The sequence below is a fragment of the Notamacropus eugenii genome, chromosome 2 (assembly GCF_028372415.1).
Source record: "Notamacropus eugenii isolate mMacEug1 chromosome 2, mMacEug1.pri_v2, whole genome shotgun sequence".
NCBI classification, from domain to species: Eukaryota; Metazoa; Chordata; class Mammalia; order Diprotodontia; family Macropodidae; genus Notamacropus; species Notamacropus eugenii.
Window position 1 is genome coordinate 379867326 of NC_092873.1, and position 17307 is coordinate 379884632.

General features: G+C 44.1%; 2 protein-coding genes and 1 long non-coding RNA gene across 12 annotated transcripts in view; 1 reads left to right on the plus strand and 2 right to left on the minus strand.

Moving 5' to 3' along the window:
- Positions 1-1039: 1039 nt before the first annotated feature.
- LOC140522413 (uncharacterized) lies at positions 1040-3641 on the minus strand. Its single transcript, XR_011973333.1, has 2 exons — positions 2407-3641; positions 1040-1943 (listed from the first exon to the last, which is right to left on the minus strand). It is a non-coding gene; the product is annotated as an uncharacterized lncRNA (long non-coding RNA).
- A 1117-nt stretch (positions 3642-4758) lies between these two features.
- On the plus strand, positions 4759-13500 carry MSTO1 (misato mitochondrial distribution and morphology regulator 1). Of its 2 annotated transcripts, XM_072637823.1 has the most exons (14): positions 4759-4871; positions 4999-5152; positions 9921-9990; positions 10089-10164; positions 10549-10603; positions 10693-10837; positions 10931-11048; positions 11127-11261; positions 11398-11550; positions 11759-11890; positions 11978-12162; positions 12348-12452; positions 12806-12918; positions 13240-13500. In XM_072637823.1, the coding sequence occupies exons 1-14, from the start codon at positions 4788-4790 to the stop codon at positions 13452-13454; spliced, it is 1740 nt and encodes a 579-aa protein (XP_072493924.1). In that variant the 5' UTR covers positions 4759-4787; the 3' UTR covers positions 13455-13500. The 2 variants fall into 2 exon arrangements, with proteins under 2 accessions (XP_072493924.1, XP_072493923.1); XM_072637822.1 differs by having other exon boundaries at positions 10931-11261.
- Positions 10326-17307, minus strand: part of GON4L (gon-4 like) — a 92802-nt gene continuing 85820 nt past the window's right edge. For 8 of the 9 annotated variants that reach the window (XM_072637815.1, XM_072637813.1, XM_072637819.1 and 5 more), the window contains 4 exons: positions 15923-16115; positions 14941-15544; positions 14762-14864; positions 13517-14064 (listed from right to left, as the gene is read on the minus strand). In XM_072637815.1, the coding sequence (XP_072493916.1) occupies positions 13915-14064; positions 14762-14864; positions 14941-15544; positions 15923-16115 (1050 nt within the window). In that variant the 3' untranslated portion in view covers positions 13517-13914. Of the gene's footprint in view, positions 11589-13516; positions 14065-14761; positions 14865-14940; positions 15545-15922; positions 16116-17307 lie in introns of those variants that run through there. The other variant, XM_072637814.1, reaches the window with a different exon arrangement.

The window sequence follows — 17307 nt, forward strand, 5'->3', positions numbered from 1 at the left end:
CATTTCAGGATTAGAACACAACAGGTTTACTGGCTAGATTTCTTTCTTAAAAACCATGCCTCAATTACTCTGGCTCTCCTTGATTGGCCAACAATGGATCCCTACCCAAGTACCATTTAATGGTTATTGTTTGGGCCCTGGTGATTCAGAGTGAATGTATATAATAATTGTATTTCTTTTGACTAGAAACCCTGAGGATCTTCCCCTCCATTTGATTTTTTTTTAGCATCCCAAACTGTATCAACCCCCTCAATTAACTCTAGTGGGTCCCTATTGCCTCCAGCAGCAAATATAAAATACTCCCTTTGACATTCAAAGACTTAAATAACCTAGTCCCCTCTTACCTTTCCAGTCTTCTTATATCTTATTCCTTCAATGACAGTGGCCTCTTGGCTGTTCCACAAACAAGAAACTCCATCTCTCAGCTTTGGGCATTTTCTCTGGGTATCCTCCATGTCTGAAATGTTCTCCTGTTCTGATCAAACTACTGACCTCCCCTGCTTTTAAGTCCCAACTGAAATCTCACCTTCTAAAGGAAGCCTTTCCAAACCCCTTTCATTTCTAGTGCTTTCTCTCTTTTTTAATTTTTTAAATATATAATTTATTTATTTTTCAGTTCTTAACATTCACTTCCACAAGAATTTGAATTCAAAATTTTCTCCCTATCTCTCCCCACCCCCCAACCCAGGACAGCATGCATCTCATCCATCCCTTCCTCCAGTCTGTCCTCCCTTCTATTACTCATCCTTCTTCCATCCACCTTCCCCTCTATTTTCCTGTAGGGCAAAATAGATTTCTATACTCCATTGCCTGTATAGCTTAATTTCAAGTTGCATGTTAAAACAATTTTTAACATTCATTCTTAAAGCTTTGAGTTCCATATTCTCTCCCTCCCTCCCCACCCACCCTCGTTGAGAAAACAAGCAATTCAATATAGGTCATACATGTGTAACTATGCAAAGCACTTTCATAATATTTATGTTGTAAAAGACTAAGCACATTTTTCTTGCTCCTATCCTGCCCTTCATTTATTCCATTCTCTCCCTTGACCTGTCCTCCCACAATAGTGTTTGCTTCTGATCATCCCATTCCCCAATTTGCTGTCCCTTCTATTATCTTCCCTCTCCTATCCTTTTTCCTCTTGCCTTCCTGCAGGGTAAAATAAATTTCCATTCCAATTGAATGTGTGTTATTCCCTCCTTAAGCAAAATCCCATGAGAGTAAGGCTCAATTATTTCCTTTCATCTCCTTCCCTCTTCCCCTCCATTGTAGAAGCTCTTTCTTCCCTCTTGTATGTGAGATGATTTGCTACATTCTATCTCTTCCTTTCTCTAACTCCTAGTACATTCCATTCAACAGTAAATTTTATTTTTTTTAGGTATTCTTCCTTCATATTCAGCTCACCATGTGCCCTCTAGTGTGTATATACATACATATATACACATATCCATGTATATACACACACGAGATATTTTACATTGTCTTCTATTTTTGCATTCTTTTGGTTTTGTTTTGTAATTACTTAGTTTCTCATAAAGTCATTAGCTTCCATCTGCTCCATTCTAATTTTTAAAGAACTATTTTCTTCAGTGAGCTTTTGAATCTCCTTTTCCATTTGGCTAATTCTGCTTTTTAAAGCATTCTTCTCCTCATTGGCTTTTTGGACCTCTTTTGCCATTTGGGTTAGTCTATTTTTAAAGGTGTTATTGTCTTCAGCATTTTTTTGGGTCTCCTTTAGCAAGCTTTTGACTCACTTTTCATGATTTTCTTGCATCTGTCATTTCTCTTCCCAGTTTTTCCTCCACCTCTCTTACTTGATTTTCAAAATCCTTTTTGAGCTCTTCCATGGCCTGAGACCACTGCACATTTTTTTTTGGAGGCTTTGGATGTAGAAGCCTTGACTTTTATGTCTTCCTCTGATGGTATGCTTTGTTCTTCCTCATCTGAAAGGATGGAAGAAAATACTTTTTCACCAAGAAAGTAACCTTCTATAGACTTATTTTTTCCCCCTTTTTTAGGCATTTTCCCAGCCAGTTACTTGATTTGTGAGTCCTTTGTCAAGTGGAGGGTATACTCTAGGGACCTGTAAGTTCTCAGTTCCTCCAAGGTGGCACAATCAAGGGAGAAGAGTTTACTCCTCTCCTGGCTTGCACTCTGGTCTGGGAGCAACCACAAGCTTTTCTGCCCAGGATCTGCAAGTAGGATTCCCTTTCCAGAGCCTCCACCACGCTAGTGCTTCTCCTCACACCAGGACTGCCACTCAGGACTGAGACCCAGATCAGCTGCTCAATTCCCCCAAAATCTTTAGGCCCAGGGCTCCAAAAGTGGCTGCTGCTGCCCTGGGGCTGGGGCTAGGGCTGGACCCCTGCTCCCTTCTCACCCAGGTGAAAAAGTTTTTTCACTGACCTTTGAAGTTGTCTTTGGTATTTGTGGGTTGAGAAATCTGGGAACTGCAGTTGCTACCCATGATTTCCTGCCCTGAAGCCTGTTCCAATCCTGTCTGTGCCATGTTGCAATCAAGGCTGCACTGTGCTCTGCTCTGAACCTGGTGCAATAGACCTTTCTTGTTGGCCTTCCAGGCTGGAAATCTCTTTCACTTTGTTGTTTCATGGCTTCTGCTGCTCTAGAATTTCTTTATAGTCATTTTTTTACAGGTATTTTATGGGCTATGGGGGAAGAGTTACAGCAGGTCCATCTTGGCTCTGTCACCCACCTTCCCTTGATGTGGGTGGCCAGCATCCATGAAGTGCTTCAGTGAGTGGTTGAAAAGAAAGGGGCAGGCGGGAATGCAAGCAGGCAATCCGTTTATTCATCTGAGGGTCAAGGTATTTAAAGGCTAAAACCACAATCAGGTGCAAACAGAGTTTGTCCCATGACGTCAGTTATGTCCTTGTTCCTTGGTTCCTCGAGCCTGGTTTCCCAGGCTCTGGGGCTCACTTTATCTGGTCTGCAAGAACATCAGGTTCTCAGGGTCATGGAGAGCTTTGATAAGGGTTGTATGAGCACAAGTTCCACGGGAACCAGCTTCACCTACGCTCTGGCCTGGATCTTGGGACTCCCACTCCCCTCAGCCCTCTACATTCCCTCTTTTAATTATGTCCTGTCTATCCTGTATATAGCCTGATTTGTATATATATATATATTTTTGCATGTTGTCTCACGATGGTTGAGGGCAGAGACTGTCTTTTCACTCCTTTTATATGTCCAGTATTTAGCACATAGTAGGCACTTATACATGTAGATTGATTGATTGAAGATCCAGCCAAAATCCTACCTTTTGCAAGAAGCGTTGCCAGATTCTCCTTAATGTTAGTGCCTTCCCTATGTTTATTATTATTATTCAATTTATCCTGTTTATATCTTGTTTGTACATAGTTGTTTGCCTGATGTCTCTTCAAATCCTGGTGAACTCCTTAAGAGTAGGCACCTGGTTTTTTTTGTTCTTTACCTCTCTTATACCTTTAGTGCTTAACTGTGCTTGTCACACATGCTAGTTGAACACTGATTATTTTCTATAAAAAGGGATTGGTCCCTCTTTCTGACTTCTGGCTTGTTCTGTTTGGTTCCAGAAGCCACAACTGGGAAAACCAAGTGGGCAAAAACTTAGTCTTGACTTTGGGCTAAATACTCTAACATTTAAAATATTCAAAAGTAGATTTAACCTCCTTGAGAAGCAGTGGATTCTCTCAAAAACTGTATATCCATTTGTCCAGTGAGTCATAATGGAGTTTGTTTTTGTTTTTAGTATGGGCTGGACTAGACAACCCCTCAATTGTTTTTTTAATTGTGGGATTTTATGATTTTCATGGACCATGGTCCTGGAGGGAGAGAATGGAATAAAGGCTATTGGTTGGCATTATTAACTGTAGCCAGGAGGAAGATCACTTTAAGGAGGATCACTTCTAGGAGGAAGATATCCTCTAAGATCGGAGAGGAGAATCAATGGGAGGACAGAACAGAAAAATTAAGAGGACCGCCGTCATCTCAGGAAAGTTGGAAGAACAAGAGGAAGAACCCAGGGCTGAGCCTCCTGCGTGCCAGGCACTGTGCTACGTTAGAGACATAAGGAGCTCAAACTCCTACATGCAAACAGCGATGCACAAGCAAGCAGGGTAAACTGGAGACAAACTCAGAAGGCGTTAGGATATGCAGAACGGACCTGCAGAAGGTGAGATTGTAGCTGGGACTTGAAGGAAGCCAGGAGGCAGACATGAGGCTGGACCCATTCAGGACTCGCTCCAGCCGCACCCCAGCACGACAACGATGGGAAAGGGGGTGTTGGGAGGCGGGATGTTTGTCAAGTGAGGACATCCCGGGTGGAGGCTACCCCAAAGATCAGTCGAGATGGAGGCACAGACTGGGGCCTTCGGGCAGGAGACAGCTTCAGGACCAGCAGTTAAACCGTGGGTATGCCCAGTACTGAAAGTCCCGCGGAGGTGGCAGCGAATCCCCAGACTAAGTGCCTGGGAGCAGGCAGGCCGCGCCTGCGCTGTTCACCTCTTCTCCCGGGCTCTCAGCCAGGGAGTTCCGCCTCACGCCTGACCAATCAGCTCCTCGGGAAGCCGGATTGAACAGCGCGGAGGAAAGGGGCGTGACTGACCCACAGGGAAACAGGGCGTGGGCGGGCAGTTCGCGAGCGCAACGAATCGTTGATTGAGGGGGGAGGGATAGGGGTGTGGGCCAATGGGGCGAGGCGGGACCAGCCCCACCTCCGGAAACAGCAAGCCAATCAGCGTGGAGCGGCGGGTGGGTCTGGGAGGCTGCTGGGGAGGAGCGGGCGGAGAGGGATGGCCGGCGCGGCCCGGGAAGTGCTCACGTTGCAGCTCGGACACTTCGCCGGCTTCGTGGGGGCACACTGGTGGAACCAGCAGGTAGGTGAGCCCCTCCCTACCCATGTATCCCTAAGGGGATCCCCAAACTCCGATCTCCGTGCCTCCCTGCCCCAGGAGGCTCAGGGCCTGCGCCTGCACCGGCCCCAGCCACTCCCGTCCCCTACAGGATGCCGCGTTGGGCCGCTTGGCCGGAGTCAAGGAGCTGCCCGTTCCCAAGGAGCTTCCGGGAGAGCTGTGCCCCGATGTCCTGTACCGAGCAGGCCAGACCCTGCATGGGCAGGAGACCTACACGCCTCGCCTTATCCTCATGGACCTGAAGGGTGAGCTGTGCCCTCTCCCCCAGGCAGGGAGGGTGGGCATATGGGGCCCCGCGCCGTACGGTCCCTTCGAGTATTTTCTTTCCGCGTAGCCCCCACAGCACTTTGTGGGAAGCCAGACTCCTAGCAGCGCCACGGAGCTCCAGCCCTTCCACGATCTAGCTGTGGGACTCGGGCAAATTCTGTGGGTCTCAGTTTCCTCAGTGTAAAATGAAGACATTGACTAGATAAGGTGATCCCTTAGGTCCCTTCCAAGTCTTTATGTTCTCTGACTGAATGTCAAACTAGTTCCAGTTTCCTAGCAATTATGTTTTTCCCATAATCAGAAACAAGTTTTTCTGTGCAGACCACACCCCCCTCCTTCTAGCCACCTTGTTCTTCAGACTTTCTTAGATGACACAAATATCTTTTATTTCAGAAAACTTACAGATCAGAGAATTTTTCAGTGATCTAAATAGAGTGAACCTTATTTGAATTTCTATTTAAGCTTAGCAGCACTGGCCTACCTCCTAAAAGAGAAGGCAAGAGAGTTGGAGGAATAACTCTAACTTTTGTGGATTGTCAGGGAGAATGAAGTATTCCTTTAAAGTAAAAAAAAAAAAAACCCAACAAAACAGGAAGGAATGGTGAGTTAAATATTAAAACAAAGAAAGAAAAGGCTCTGGAATGCTGACCTGTATCAAGAAATTAAAGGGTGAAAGAATATGACACAGGAAAAAGGGAAGAAAACCTCCTACAAACTTGGAAGTAACAGATGTGAAATTCTTCCTAAAGAGAGAACTGGACCATCCAAAGAAGAAGATGCTTCTTGTCCTTCAAGGAACTGAAGATAAAAAGCTGCAGCTTTTGACAGATGAGATTATCCAGTAAGAGTTAGAGAAAGTTGACAGGAGTAAGTAGTACTGACACCCAGTCCAAAGGGTTTAGAGACAGCTACTTACTGATCCTACAAGAGAAAAAGTTTCCTAGTATTCCTTGGTTAAGTATTCAGAATGTGACAGAGTATGTCTTAAGACTCATCAAACCATGTGATTATTACCCACTATTGATGATTCACATAGGCCTAATGTGATATTGCCAAGTGGAACTTAGAAAAATCCCTGCTAAAGATTTATAAGCAAAAAGAAACAAAAGACCTTGGGAGCACACACACAGATTTTTTGTTTGTTTGTTTTAAACTATGGCTACCAATCAAAGGCAAAGTCTTCTGAAGAGAGGCAGATTTGGGATGTGAACAAAATAGTGTCTGAGGGCAGACATATAAAATAAATATAGACATCTAAAATATAGAAATGATGGATCCTTGACCAGGGATGAAATGTATCCAATGAGAGCTAGTAAAAACGTACTTGTTTAGAGTCTTCCCAATTTCATCAAAGGCTTTTAATTAAGAGGAGGAAAAGACTTCTTGGAAATATATAATGTAGGAAGATAACATACATACATGAATTCATAGAAGATAATAGATATCTAAGAAAGGAGCCAGCAATAAAACTCAAAGTTTCAGATGTTGATATGCAAATACACAAAGTATGGGTAAAAGGCAGGGGTTAGCTGGGTGGTTGAAATGCATAGTGCCAGGCCTTGAGTCAGAACTCATCTTCCTGAGTTCCAACATGGCCCAGATACTAGCCATATGACCCTCAGCAAGTCACTTAATCCTGTTTGCCACAGTTTCCTCATCTGTAAAATGAGTTGGAGAAGAAAATGGCAAATTATTCCAGTATCTTTGCCAATACCCCAAATGGGGTCATGAAGAGTTGGACATGACTGAAAAACAACTGAACTGAATGGGTTAAAGGCAAGGTGAATTAGAGATCCTCATGCAAGGGAGCTATTTTGATCTTCTTAGAAGTATTATTAGAAGTTGGTGGGATGAGTGAAATGACTCCTCTTTCCCAGCTTCTCTGAATTCTCCATATTTGTTTCTTATATAGCAGTAACACATTACATTAATGAACTGCAATTTGTTAAGCTACTCCCCCAAAGAAGAGCTCCTTGGTCTTTCCTTCTGTGATGCCACAAAATGTTCTATTAATATTTTGACATCTATGGGATTGTTCTTTGACCTCTTTGGATATATACCTGGATTCTCTGAGTCAAAGGATATGGATGATTTGGTCACTTTATAGCCATAATTCTAAACTGATTTTCCAGAATGACTGTGCTAATTTACACGCTCAGTAATTAGTATGTGATTATGCCTCTTTCCATAGCCCTTCCATTATTGATATTTTTCCATCTCTACTCACTGCCAGTTTGCCAGATGTAAAGTGAAACTACTTTTGTTTTGATGTGTACTTCTCTTGTCTTTAGTGGTATGGATCACTTTTTCGTATGGCAGTAAAAGTAGGTAGCAGGGAATTGATCTTTTGTTTTTAAAGCATGAAATTCTCTGTAAGAATACTGTTAAAAGTATTAAAGCAATACTGGGGAAAAGAGGAAGATTAAAGAAGGAATAGGACTATTGCTTTTTGGGATAAAACTATTCTTATGGAGAACAAAGAGAAGGTAGTGCTGCTCAACTCTGATTTTGCTTCTTTTTTTCCCTGTATTAGAAAGAAACTAAATCTAAGGGTCCTTCCAGTTCCAAGTATGGAAATGACAGACCAAACAGGGATTCAAGGGAGTTAAGTTAGGGAAGAAAAGTAAGAGAGCAGCTAATTGCACTTGATTTGTCGTCAAAACTACATCAAAGGTTAATTAAAAAACTGGCAGACAAAACTGCTAAGACATCATTGGTGATCTCTGAAAGACTGGTGATTACAGTGGTCCTGCAGAATTAGAGAAGGGCAATAACAGTTATCCTGATTTTCAGAAGAGGGAGGAGCATGGAGTCTGCATAGGACAGTGAACTTGATTTTAATTCCTGGACAAATTCTAGAATGATTAATGATTTTAAAAAAAAGGTGTCATCACCAAGAGCCAGTATGGTTTTTTAAAGAACAGATCAGGCCAGACTAATTTCATTTCCTTTTTTACAGTTACTAGTCTGATCAATCAAGAGGATGCCATAGATACTGTAGACTTTAGCAAAGTTTCTAACAAAGTTTCTCATGCCTTTAGGTATTTGATAAAAACCATTGAATTAAGGCAATTCTTGTGAAACAGAATGATAACGTAATGTGAAAAACGATGGAGAGATGTGAGCTGACAGTGCATTTAGGTGGATATGAAACTGACTGGACAGAAGCCAAGTGTAGTCATTAATGATTCATTGTCATCTTGGAAAGTGGATAGCTGCAGGGATTTCTACTTGACCTCGTTATACTTAATTTTTTTTGGTGACATGGATCAAGGCACAGATGGTAGATATTCTTTACAAATATGTGAATTTGCACAAAGCAGGAAGGAATGGCCAGCACACTAGATGATATATCCAAGAATCCCAAAAGATCAATCCGACACACTTAGTTTGTTTGTTTTTTTCCTAGAGGGAATTTCCTTTGTAGATTGGGATTACTTGGTGTGTTGGAAACATATCAAAACCAAATATATCAATACTAATTTTAAAAATTTTGACAATCTGGAATGGGTTGAATCTAAATTTAGAAATGAATTTTCTAAAATGACACTTAATAGAGATAAATGTAAAAGCTCATAAGTTTAAAACATCTTCACAAGTAAAAGAATAAGAGAAGTTTCACCAAAGAGTGATTTATCCGTTAAAAGATTTAGGGGCTTTGGTGGATTGTAGGCTCAATATTAAGTCAACAGTGATAAGTCACCCCCAAAAGAATGTGGCCTGAAGTTGAACTGAGAGGCATAAGGACCAGCAGGAAGAAGGTGATAGTGTTAGTGTACTCTAATCCAATCCAGTGTCCAGAAGATAGTGACCAGGATGATGAAGTCTCAAGATCATGCTATAGAAAGCTCAAGTAAAAGAACTGGGAATTACTTAGCCTAAAGAAGACCAGACTTACAGGGGATATGACATACATATTCAAGCATCTGAAGGCTGTTACGTGGGAGAAGGATCTATTTGTACTACTTGCCCCCACAATGCAAATACATTGGTGGAAATTGTAAGGAGATCATTTTTGTTCAGGTCCCTTTACAATCTTAGGATTTAAGAAAAAATGTCTTCATTATTATCTGCAGATGACCCACAAATATTCTGCATACCATTCATGTTCAGTCCAGGGCAGTGACTCGCCAGGTAATAAGTTAGTTTAGCAGCTAAAGAGTATCAGCATGGTCATAGGATTTAGAGGCAGGAAGGGTTTCGTTTTGTGCACTGAGATGCAGAGAAAGTGACTTACCCAACATCATGGATCTCCTGTCTTGAGTGCTTTCCACCACCTTACGCTAGCACTACAAAAATGGTCATACACCTCTATGGTGCTTTAAGAATTTTTTCTTCATAATAAAGCAGCACCTCCCTCCCCACCCAAAACCCCTCTGACACTGTGTAGCACCCCTTCTGTAGGTGAAGACAGTGAGGCATGTAGAAGTTCATTGACTTCTCTTAAGGTATACACAGAGTTGGTTCTGAGCTGCAGGTCCAGCTGCCTGATGGGCACCTGCACCGGTTTAGCTTACTGGCTACTCACAAGGGACCCAATATAGGTCACTTCTTATAGCTACGCAGCTAACAAGTGGCAAGGTTGGAGCTCTTCCTGCTTAGGTGTTTGTCCCACTAGACCACCTATCTGAGAAAGATTCCTCAAGCAGTTAAATGTAGAAAAGGGGTTTGGAGTGAAGCTCATATGGAAAGTTCATCTGGGCTGCCCTTAGCTTCTGGGTACCTCTAACCCTTCTTTCCTTACAGGCAGCCTGAATTCCCTGAAACAAGAAGGTGGACTATACCAAGACAAACACCTGGATGCTGCTATTGCTTGGTGAGGGATGAGAAAAGTAGGGTGGGCAGGTTAGGGGACTGCAGCTCTAAAAAGAGGAGTCTCAGGACCATTGGCCCTGGGGCCAATCTTTATTTCAGGCAAGGTAAACTCACAACTCACAAAGAGGAACTCCAAGCCAAGAACCCCTTTCTTCAAAACCTTCTGAGTGCAGAGGTGAGAGGTCTGAGACCCAGCAGCAGGTTGCTTCCCATATTAAGAACAGTGCCTACATTATAGTGGTGTACTTTGACTTCTTGTTTGTATCCCTTCAGCAACCCATATAGCACAAGACTATATAAAACTTGACCCATTAGAAGAAAAGGAAGCATCCTCGGTTACCACAAAGTGATCTGTATTATTTTACTTAATCTCCACGCTTTTGTTGGTATCCAGGGGTTTTTGAGAAAGTGGTCTACTTTAATGGGTGATCTTTTCTTCAGTTATAAATGAACTCCTTTCAATAATTTTAGAAGGCAAGGCCCACTAAGGCTTTCATTGGTATGCCAACTCTTCCCTAGGATGAATGGAGTTAAGTGCGGATTTTGTTACTTCTCTTAGGGAGTGATGAGTAGTGATGGTGTCTGGAGAGTCCAAGCATTTCCCAATGGTAAAGGTGAGGCCTTTGGCGGGGGAGAGGAAATAAAGTGGACAACCAGACCCCAAAGCATGTTACAAAAGCCTGACTTCTTCACTTCTCCACAGGTATTCCACCACTTACCAAAGCCTTTCCCCACACCCCTAAATCACTAATCCCTCCTGAGGGCAGCATCAAGGTCTGGTCTGACTTTCTTCATGTGCAGCTACACCCCAGAAGTATCTGTATTATCCAGAAATACAACCATGATGGGTATGAGGGCCCTGGGGGCTGGTGGATGTTTGCCTAGATCCCTACCTATGGCTAGAAGAGCTCTTGCTGAATCATGGGATTTGTGTTTGGTAGAGAGGCAGGTCGTCTAGAGGGCTTTGGCCAAGGTGAAAGCCTCTTACGGGAGCCTACCTACCTGGAAGAGCTTGAGGACAGACTACACTTTTACGTGGAAGAGTGTGACTACTTGCAGGTATCTGAGGGGCTATGTGGACATAAGGGAGGGTCTGTGTCTTTCCCATCAGTTATTAATCTTTCTTCCCTGTCAAAGGGTTTCCAAATCCTGTGTGACCTTCATGATGGCTTCTCTGGCCTAGGAGCTAAAGCAACAGAATTGCTTCAGGATGAGTATGCTGGACGGGGAATCCTGACTTGGGGCTTGCTCCCTGGCCCCTATACCCTGGGGGTAAGTGATACAGAGAAAAAGGTAGCACTACTATTGTGCCCCCTGAAGGGTGTGTATGAGGAGAGGGAGAACAAGGACAGCATGAGAGATGTAAAAAAGATGCCATTAGCATCATCCTTTCCTTTCTTCCAATTAGGAGCCCCAGAAAAACTTCTATCGTCTCTTCAACACAGCCCTAGGCCTTGTGAATATGGCTGCTCACAGCTCACTTGTCTGTCCGCTGTCCCTTGGGGGTGGCCTAGGGCTTCGGCCTGAGCCCCCAGTCACCTTTCCACATTTACGTTATGATGTAAGTCTCTGATCCGTGTTTGGGGAGCCAGCTTGTGTCTAGAGAAGAGGGGAGAATCCTAGGTCACAGGCTGAAGACAGAGCATACCAGATCCTATCCATCATACTTATTTCTGCCTTGCTAGCTTCCCTACCCCCAATTACCCAGGATACTTGACATTTGCCTTCACCAAGCAGTCATTTCTGATTATTCCTTTTCCTTTCTTCAGGTCACACTGCCCTACCACAGCAGTGCCCTCCTGGCTACAGCCCTAGACACGATCACCGTCCCCTATCGACTGTGTGCCTCCCCAATTTCCATGATGCATCTGGCTGACATGTTGAGCTTTTCTGGGAGAAAGGTGTGGAAACCCAATGGGGAAATCTAGAAGTGATTAGCAAATGAAAAATCAAGGGACCCATAAGCTGATTTTCTTCTCCACTTTCAGGTGGTTATAGCTGGAGCCTCCATCCCCTTCCCTGTGGCTCCTGGCCATTCCCTTCCAGATACCTTGGCCCAATTTGGAGGGACCATACCTTGGACTCCACTTTCAGCCTGTGGGGAGCCAAGTGGCACCCGCTGCTTTGCACAGTCTGTGGTGCTTCGGGGTGTGGACAAAACACAACAGACCAGGTAAAGGAAAGGAGGCATGTCTTCCCATCATTTATACACAGCAGCTTGCTGTGGAGTAGCGTAACTTTTCTCCACTCATCCTCAGGGCTTTCAAGGTCAGGTTAGGTTGGCGGGTATCAGCCCCACCCTCCTTTCCCTATGTAACTCATTCTGGATAATAGTAGTTTCTGTGTTTCATTGGGCAGTCAGCTCTCCCCAGGTACATCTCCAAGTTCTCCACTCCATGCCTGCACCAGTGGAGAGGAGGTGCTGGCCCAGTATTTACAGCAGTTGCAACCTGGGGTCCTGAGGTATGTAAAGTTTCCATGCTTTCCTTCCCCCAATAATTTCTTGGCTTTAACCTGCTCCCTCACTTCTCCCCTAGGCAGTTTCATCCCTAGTCACTATTCTCTGGGCCTTGGATTCTGCATGTGCATACCAAGCTAGTTGGCCCTGATGATCTCTCATGTTCCTTGCAGCTGTGATGTTCAAGGACCCTGTAAACTAGGTCTCTTAATTCTGTGTGCCCCATCATCTGTTTCCCTGACATGTATTTTATTATACCCCACAGTCCCACCTAAGCAAAAAAACATGGAAAGGCTGAGCCATAAGATTGTGTAAAAACACTTTTTGCACAGAAACCCCCCCCCCCATTTCTCCCCAGCTCATCCCAGTTGCTGCTGAGTCCATGCAGGGTAGTACCTCCATACCCACGATTCTTCTCCTCACGACTCAACCAACAGGGTTTGATTCTGGATGGCACCCACAATGGGACAGGTAAGAAATGGGACAGAGATAAAGATGTCACCCCAAAGGACACCTGGCCCCTTCCCAGCTGAATGACCTCTCAACACCGCAACATAGTTTCTTTAACTTAAGGCTCTGTCCTATTAGAATGAATTCTCTCTTCCATAGGTATCGAGGGGGAAGGTAGCCATCAACTAGGAAAAGGGCACAGAAAAGACAATTCTCACTTCATATTTTGTCTGGGGTTGGCCCATCCCTCACCCATTCTAGGAAATCAGATCTCTTCCTTTCTTTTAGAGAGATGGTACAGCTTGGGTTCTCTTACTTTTGACTCCACTGTCCCTCCCACAGCAGTGGAGACTATCCCTGTGCTCGCTACACTGTGTTCCTCCTCGCTGCTACATCGAGCCTTGGGCCGCCTGGCTGGCGAACTGGCCAACCTTGACTTGAGACGCTGGGCCAGTTTTCTGGCAGCAGGTGTGGAACAAGATGACATGGAAGAAACCATACAGGAGCTGCACAACCTAGCCCAGTGTTACAAAGACGGAGACAGCTTCATAAACTGAGCGCAGCCCAGAGAGGGAAAAATAAAATAGTTTTCAATAAACATGACTGCTGGGTACAGCAGTTTCTGTCTTGGGGCTGGCCAGCTACACCAACAGGGCTTGTTTATTATGCTTTAGAAAGATGGTGATTGGATCACAAAACAATAAATATGTAACATGGAAAGCAGAGGGGATGAAGGCTTTCAGGTACAGTATTTACAAATCAGGTCAGTGCAGCCTTCATAACAGGCCTGCCTTTCAAATATTAAGAAGGCTGAGCCCCAGGGCCCTTCCCCGCCCCAATCTGATTTCTCTCCTTTTATTGGACTCCCTGCTTCCTCCAGCCTTGTAAACTGAGCCCAAAATGACCATAATGGGGAGCCAGGAAGGGAGTGTCTTCCTAGGGTATCCCTATCTCTCCTGGTAAGGTGCCACGATAGGTTTGGTCCTGTACAAACACCACCTGTGTCTCTCCAGAATTTCACTCATCTGGCTCCTCTTCAGACAGCAGGTCCCCTCGGTCAGACAGTTGGTCAGTGTTACTGGTGCTGGTAGCATCATCCTCATCCTCAGAGCTGGCCTCGCAGGCTGTGTGAAAGAGTTGCATCAGTTCCCTGAACCGGTGTGACACCTGTAGGAGAACAATGCGAGTGTCCATATGCTGCTTCTGACCTTTTGTGACTAAAATTCCCACTCCTGACAGCTCACATTATAGTTTGTAAAGCACTTTCTCATAAACTCTGGGAAGCAGGTAGTAATAATATCATTCTTAATTTACAATTAAGGAACTGAAGACTTGCACATATCTAATACACCTAGGAAGGAGCAGAGTCGGGCCTTGCCTTCTGCCTCACTGATATCTAACCTCTAGTCACTGTCACTCCCCGAGACGGCCTCAGTGCTCAGCTCTTCCTCTTCTATTTTGTGTTGTTCTCTCTTCATCCTGTCTCCTGCTGTGGACACAGAACTCAGCTTCCTTTTCTTCAAGACTGGCCTTTCAGAGAAGTAGAACCTGCATCTATCACCTTCCCCAGCTTCCTGTTGGTCCGAGTTTACCCTTTTTATTCTGTCCTATTGCTCTGGGAACCCAAAGCCCACTGAGAGTGGGAAGTGGGATTTGTATCACATCCTCTTCTTGACCCCTACTCCCACACCCCTAATATGAGGAGACCTTTTGGTGCCCACACTCCTCATAGAATTTGCTTTACTTTAAAACAAAACATGTTTTACTTTACGAAAACCACATAGAAAAACAAGGGAACCCAGAGTTTCCTTAAAAATGTTGTGAGCTTCCTCTTGTCAATCTACTATCTCAAAACCCTCCTTACCTCTCCAGGAGTCTTATTGCCCAGTTGCTGTGAGATGGTGCTGAAAGTCTGTGGCTGTGCCCCTCGTTCCTGGCACATGGTCAGGATCACTCGGTCAGCCTCCCTGTGACACAGATAACCAAGATGGCCATAGGGACCCTTATTTAACTCCCTACCCCCCAATGTTTTACCATGCCTACCTTGTCCATAGGACAACCTTTTCCCCAGTGGAGCTGACCTTGCTGTTGTTGGCACATACTGTAGCTTCTGAAGCCTTTAGCTGTTGCTCTCCTTCAGGTCCCCTGGCATGCAGGCCACTGTCCTCTTTGGATGAGCCTCCAACAGGGACTCTGTGAACAGGCCCTGAAGTGGTAGTTACTGGTGGGGGGGATTCAAGGATGGTGGGAATCCTGCTTGCTGTTTTAATGTCAAATTTCCTGCCAGGGTGCAGCCAACTGTTTGGAATGTCTGGTTTCCCTTGCCCAGAGGCCCATCCTTTCCCAACATCTGTGGTATTGGAGGGCAGAGGGCTCAGAGTGGAGGCAGGGCAGTCAGCAGCAGAAAATGCTTTCCCAGAACCTGACATGGCCCCTGCCTGCTGGGCTTCACTCAAGGTTTGCAGTTTGGGGGATGGGCCATGGGCTCCTTCAGTTCCAGCTTGGCTTCTGATTGAGTTGGGGACAAGTCCAGTTTTAGGGGAATGTTGAGGGCTCTCTGGTGAACTAGGTGCTGGGACATCCAATGGGGCTTTTTCTGTGGGGTTTCCTTCTCCAGGGGACAGCAATGTTCTTCCCATTTCTAATCCTGCTCAGAAACACAAGGGAACAATAAACAGAGGTCAAAGGAGGACCTCATAAGTTTAGAAAGTCAGCTGGCAGGGATAGAAGGTATGAGGAGGCAGCATTTTGGATTTTTAAGCCATAGTGTGCTCCTCTCAGATTATTTGAAGGCCATGAAATTCCTACAAATAAAGTTGGATAAGTCTTTGTCCCTGGGTTTACATAAAAAGACCTAGGGGATAGGCAAGAGAGGACTGGGCAGGAAGTTGGGTCAGAGCTTCAAATCACTCTTAAGTGCTCTACAAGAGGTCTGAAGTGTCCAGAAAAACAAGTAGCAGCCTGAAGCATCAGGTGAGGAGGTGAGGGGGTTAGGGAAAATGATAATGAAATCTTATGTTTTTACCTGGAACAGGCATCTCCCCTTTTCTGGCTGCTCTAGGGGCTCTGCTGTCTTGCTCATCCAGGCCTTCTTCCTCTCCTGTCTCCCTGCCTCGTCCAGCCTCTTTAGCATCAGGCGTAGGGCTGGCCTCAGGAGGAGGGCTTGCACCCAGCAGCTCATGGGGCTCCTTGTTTTTGCAGGCCTTGCTTTCACACACCTGTAGGGAAGGTGCTGAGTCATGAATCCCTTTGGGACTCAATGAGGGAAGAAGCCTCAAGGACTGAAAAATTAATCTCATTTTAGAGCCTAGCACCTCCTCAAAATAAGTGGGCAATTAGAGAAAAGAGGTAATCCTATAACCCAAAGTTCAAATCCTGTTGTAACAATGCTACCATGTTCTTCTATTAATCCTTCCCCCCATCCATCCTACACTCTCCTGATAAAAACGCACCTTTGCTTCGCTTTAAGAAAACCATACCATCAAAGGAATTATCAGGAATTATTTTGCCAATATATTTAACAATTTAAGTGAAATGGAAGAACACTTAGAAAAAATGTAAACTGCCTAAGTTAACAGAAGAGAATATCTAAATCTATTTTAGAAAAACAATGAGCAGACCATAAATGAGCTTCCTAAGAAAAAAGCATCAAGACCAGCTGGATTTATAAGTTAATTCTACCTAACATTTAAATATCAACAAATTTCAATATATAAATCATCTGGAATAACAGGCAAAGAAGGAGTCCTACCAAACTCCTTTAATGAAACAAATATGGTGCTGATACCTAAATCAGGAAGAGCAAAAGTAGAGAAAGAAAATTAAAGAACAATTTCACTAATGGATACCAAAATCCTAAATAAAATGCTAGCTAGGAGACTACAACAATATCATAAAGATTATATACACTGTGACCAAAAGGATTACACCAGGAAGGCAGGGAAGGTTTAGCAAAGGGAAATTAACATAATTGATTATATCAATAACAAATAACAAAAATCACAATTATGTCAATAGATGCAGAAAAAGCTTCTGACAAAATACAATACTCATTCTTATTAAAAACACTTGAAAGCACAAGCATAGGGGCAGTGAGGTACTACAGTAGATCGAATACCAGCCTTGGAATAAGGAGGACCCTGAGTTCAAATCCAGCCTCAGACACCTTCCTAGCTGTGTGAAGTTGGACAAGTTACTTTTTTTTTGCGCCTCAAAAGACAAACAAACAAAAAGAAAGCACAGGCAAAAATGGATTCTTTTCTTATAAGGATAAACATCTACCTAAAACATCAGCAAGCACTATTTGTAACAGGCATAAGCTAGAAGCCTTCCCAGTAAGATGAGAAGTGAAACAAGGATGCCCATTATCACCAATATTATTAGAAATGCTAGCAATAAGAGAAGAAAAAG

Bases quoted from the DNA above. Each gene is read 5' to 3' on its own strand.
- MSTO1 (XM_072637822.1), top strand. From the start codon at position 4,788: ATGGCCGGCGCGGCCCGGGAAGTGCTCACGTTGCAGCTCGGACACTTC. The intron at 9,991-10,088 runs GTGAGGGATGAG...TCTTTATTTCAG, and splicing joins CTGGATGCTGCTATTGCTTG to GCAAGGTAAACTCACAACTC. The intron at 12,163-12,347 runs GTAAAGGAAAGG...TTCATTGGGCAG, and splicing joins GACAAAACACAACAGACCAG to TCAGCTCTCCCCAGGTACAT.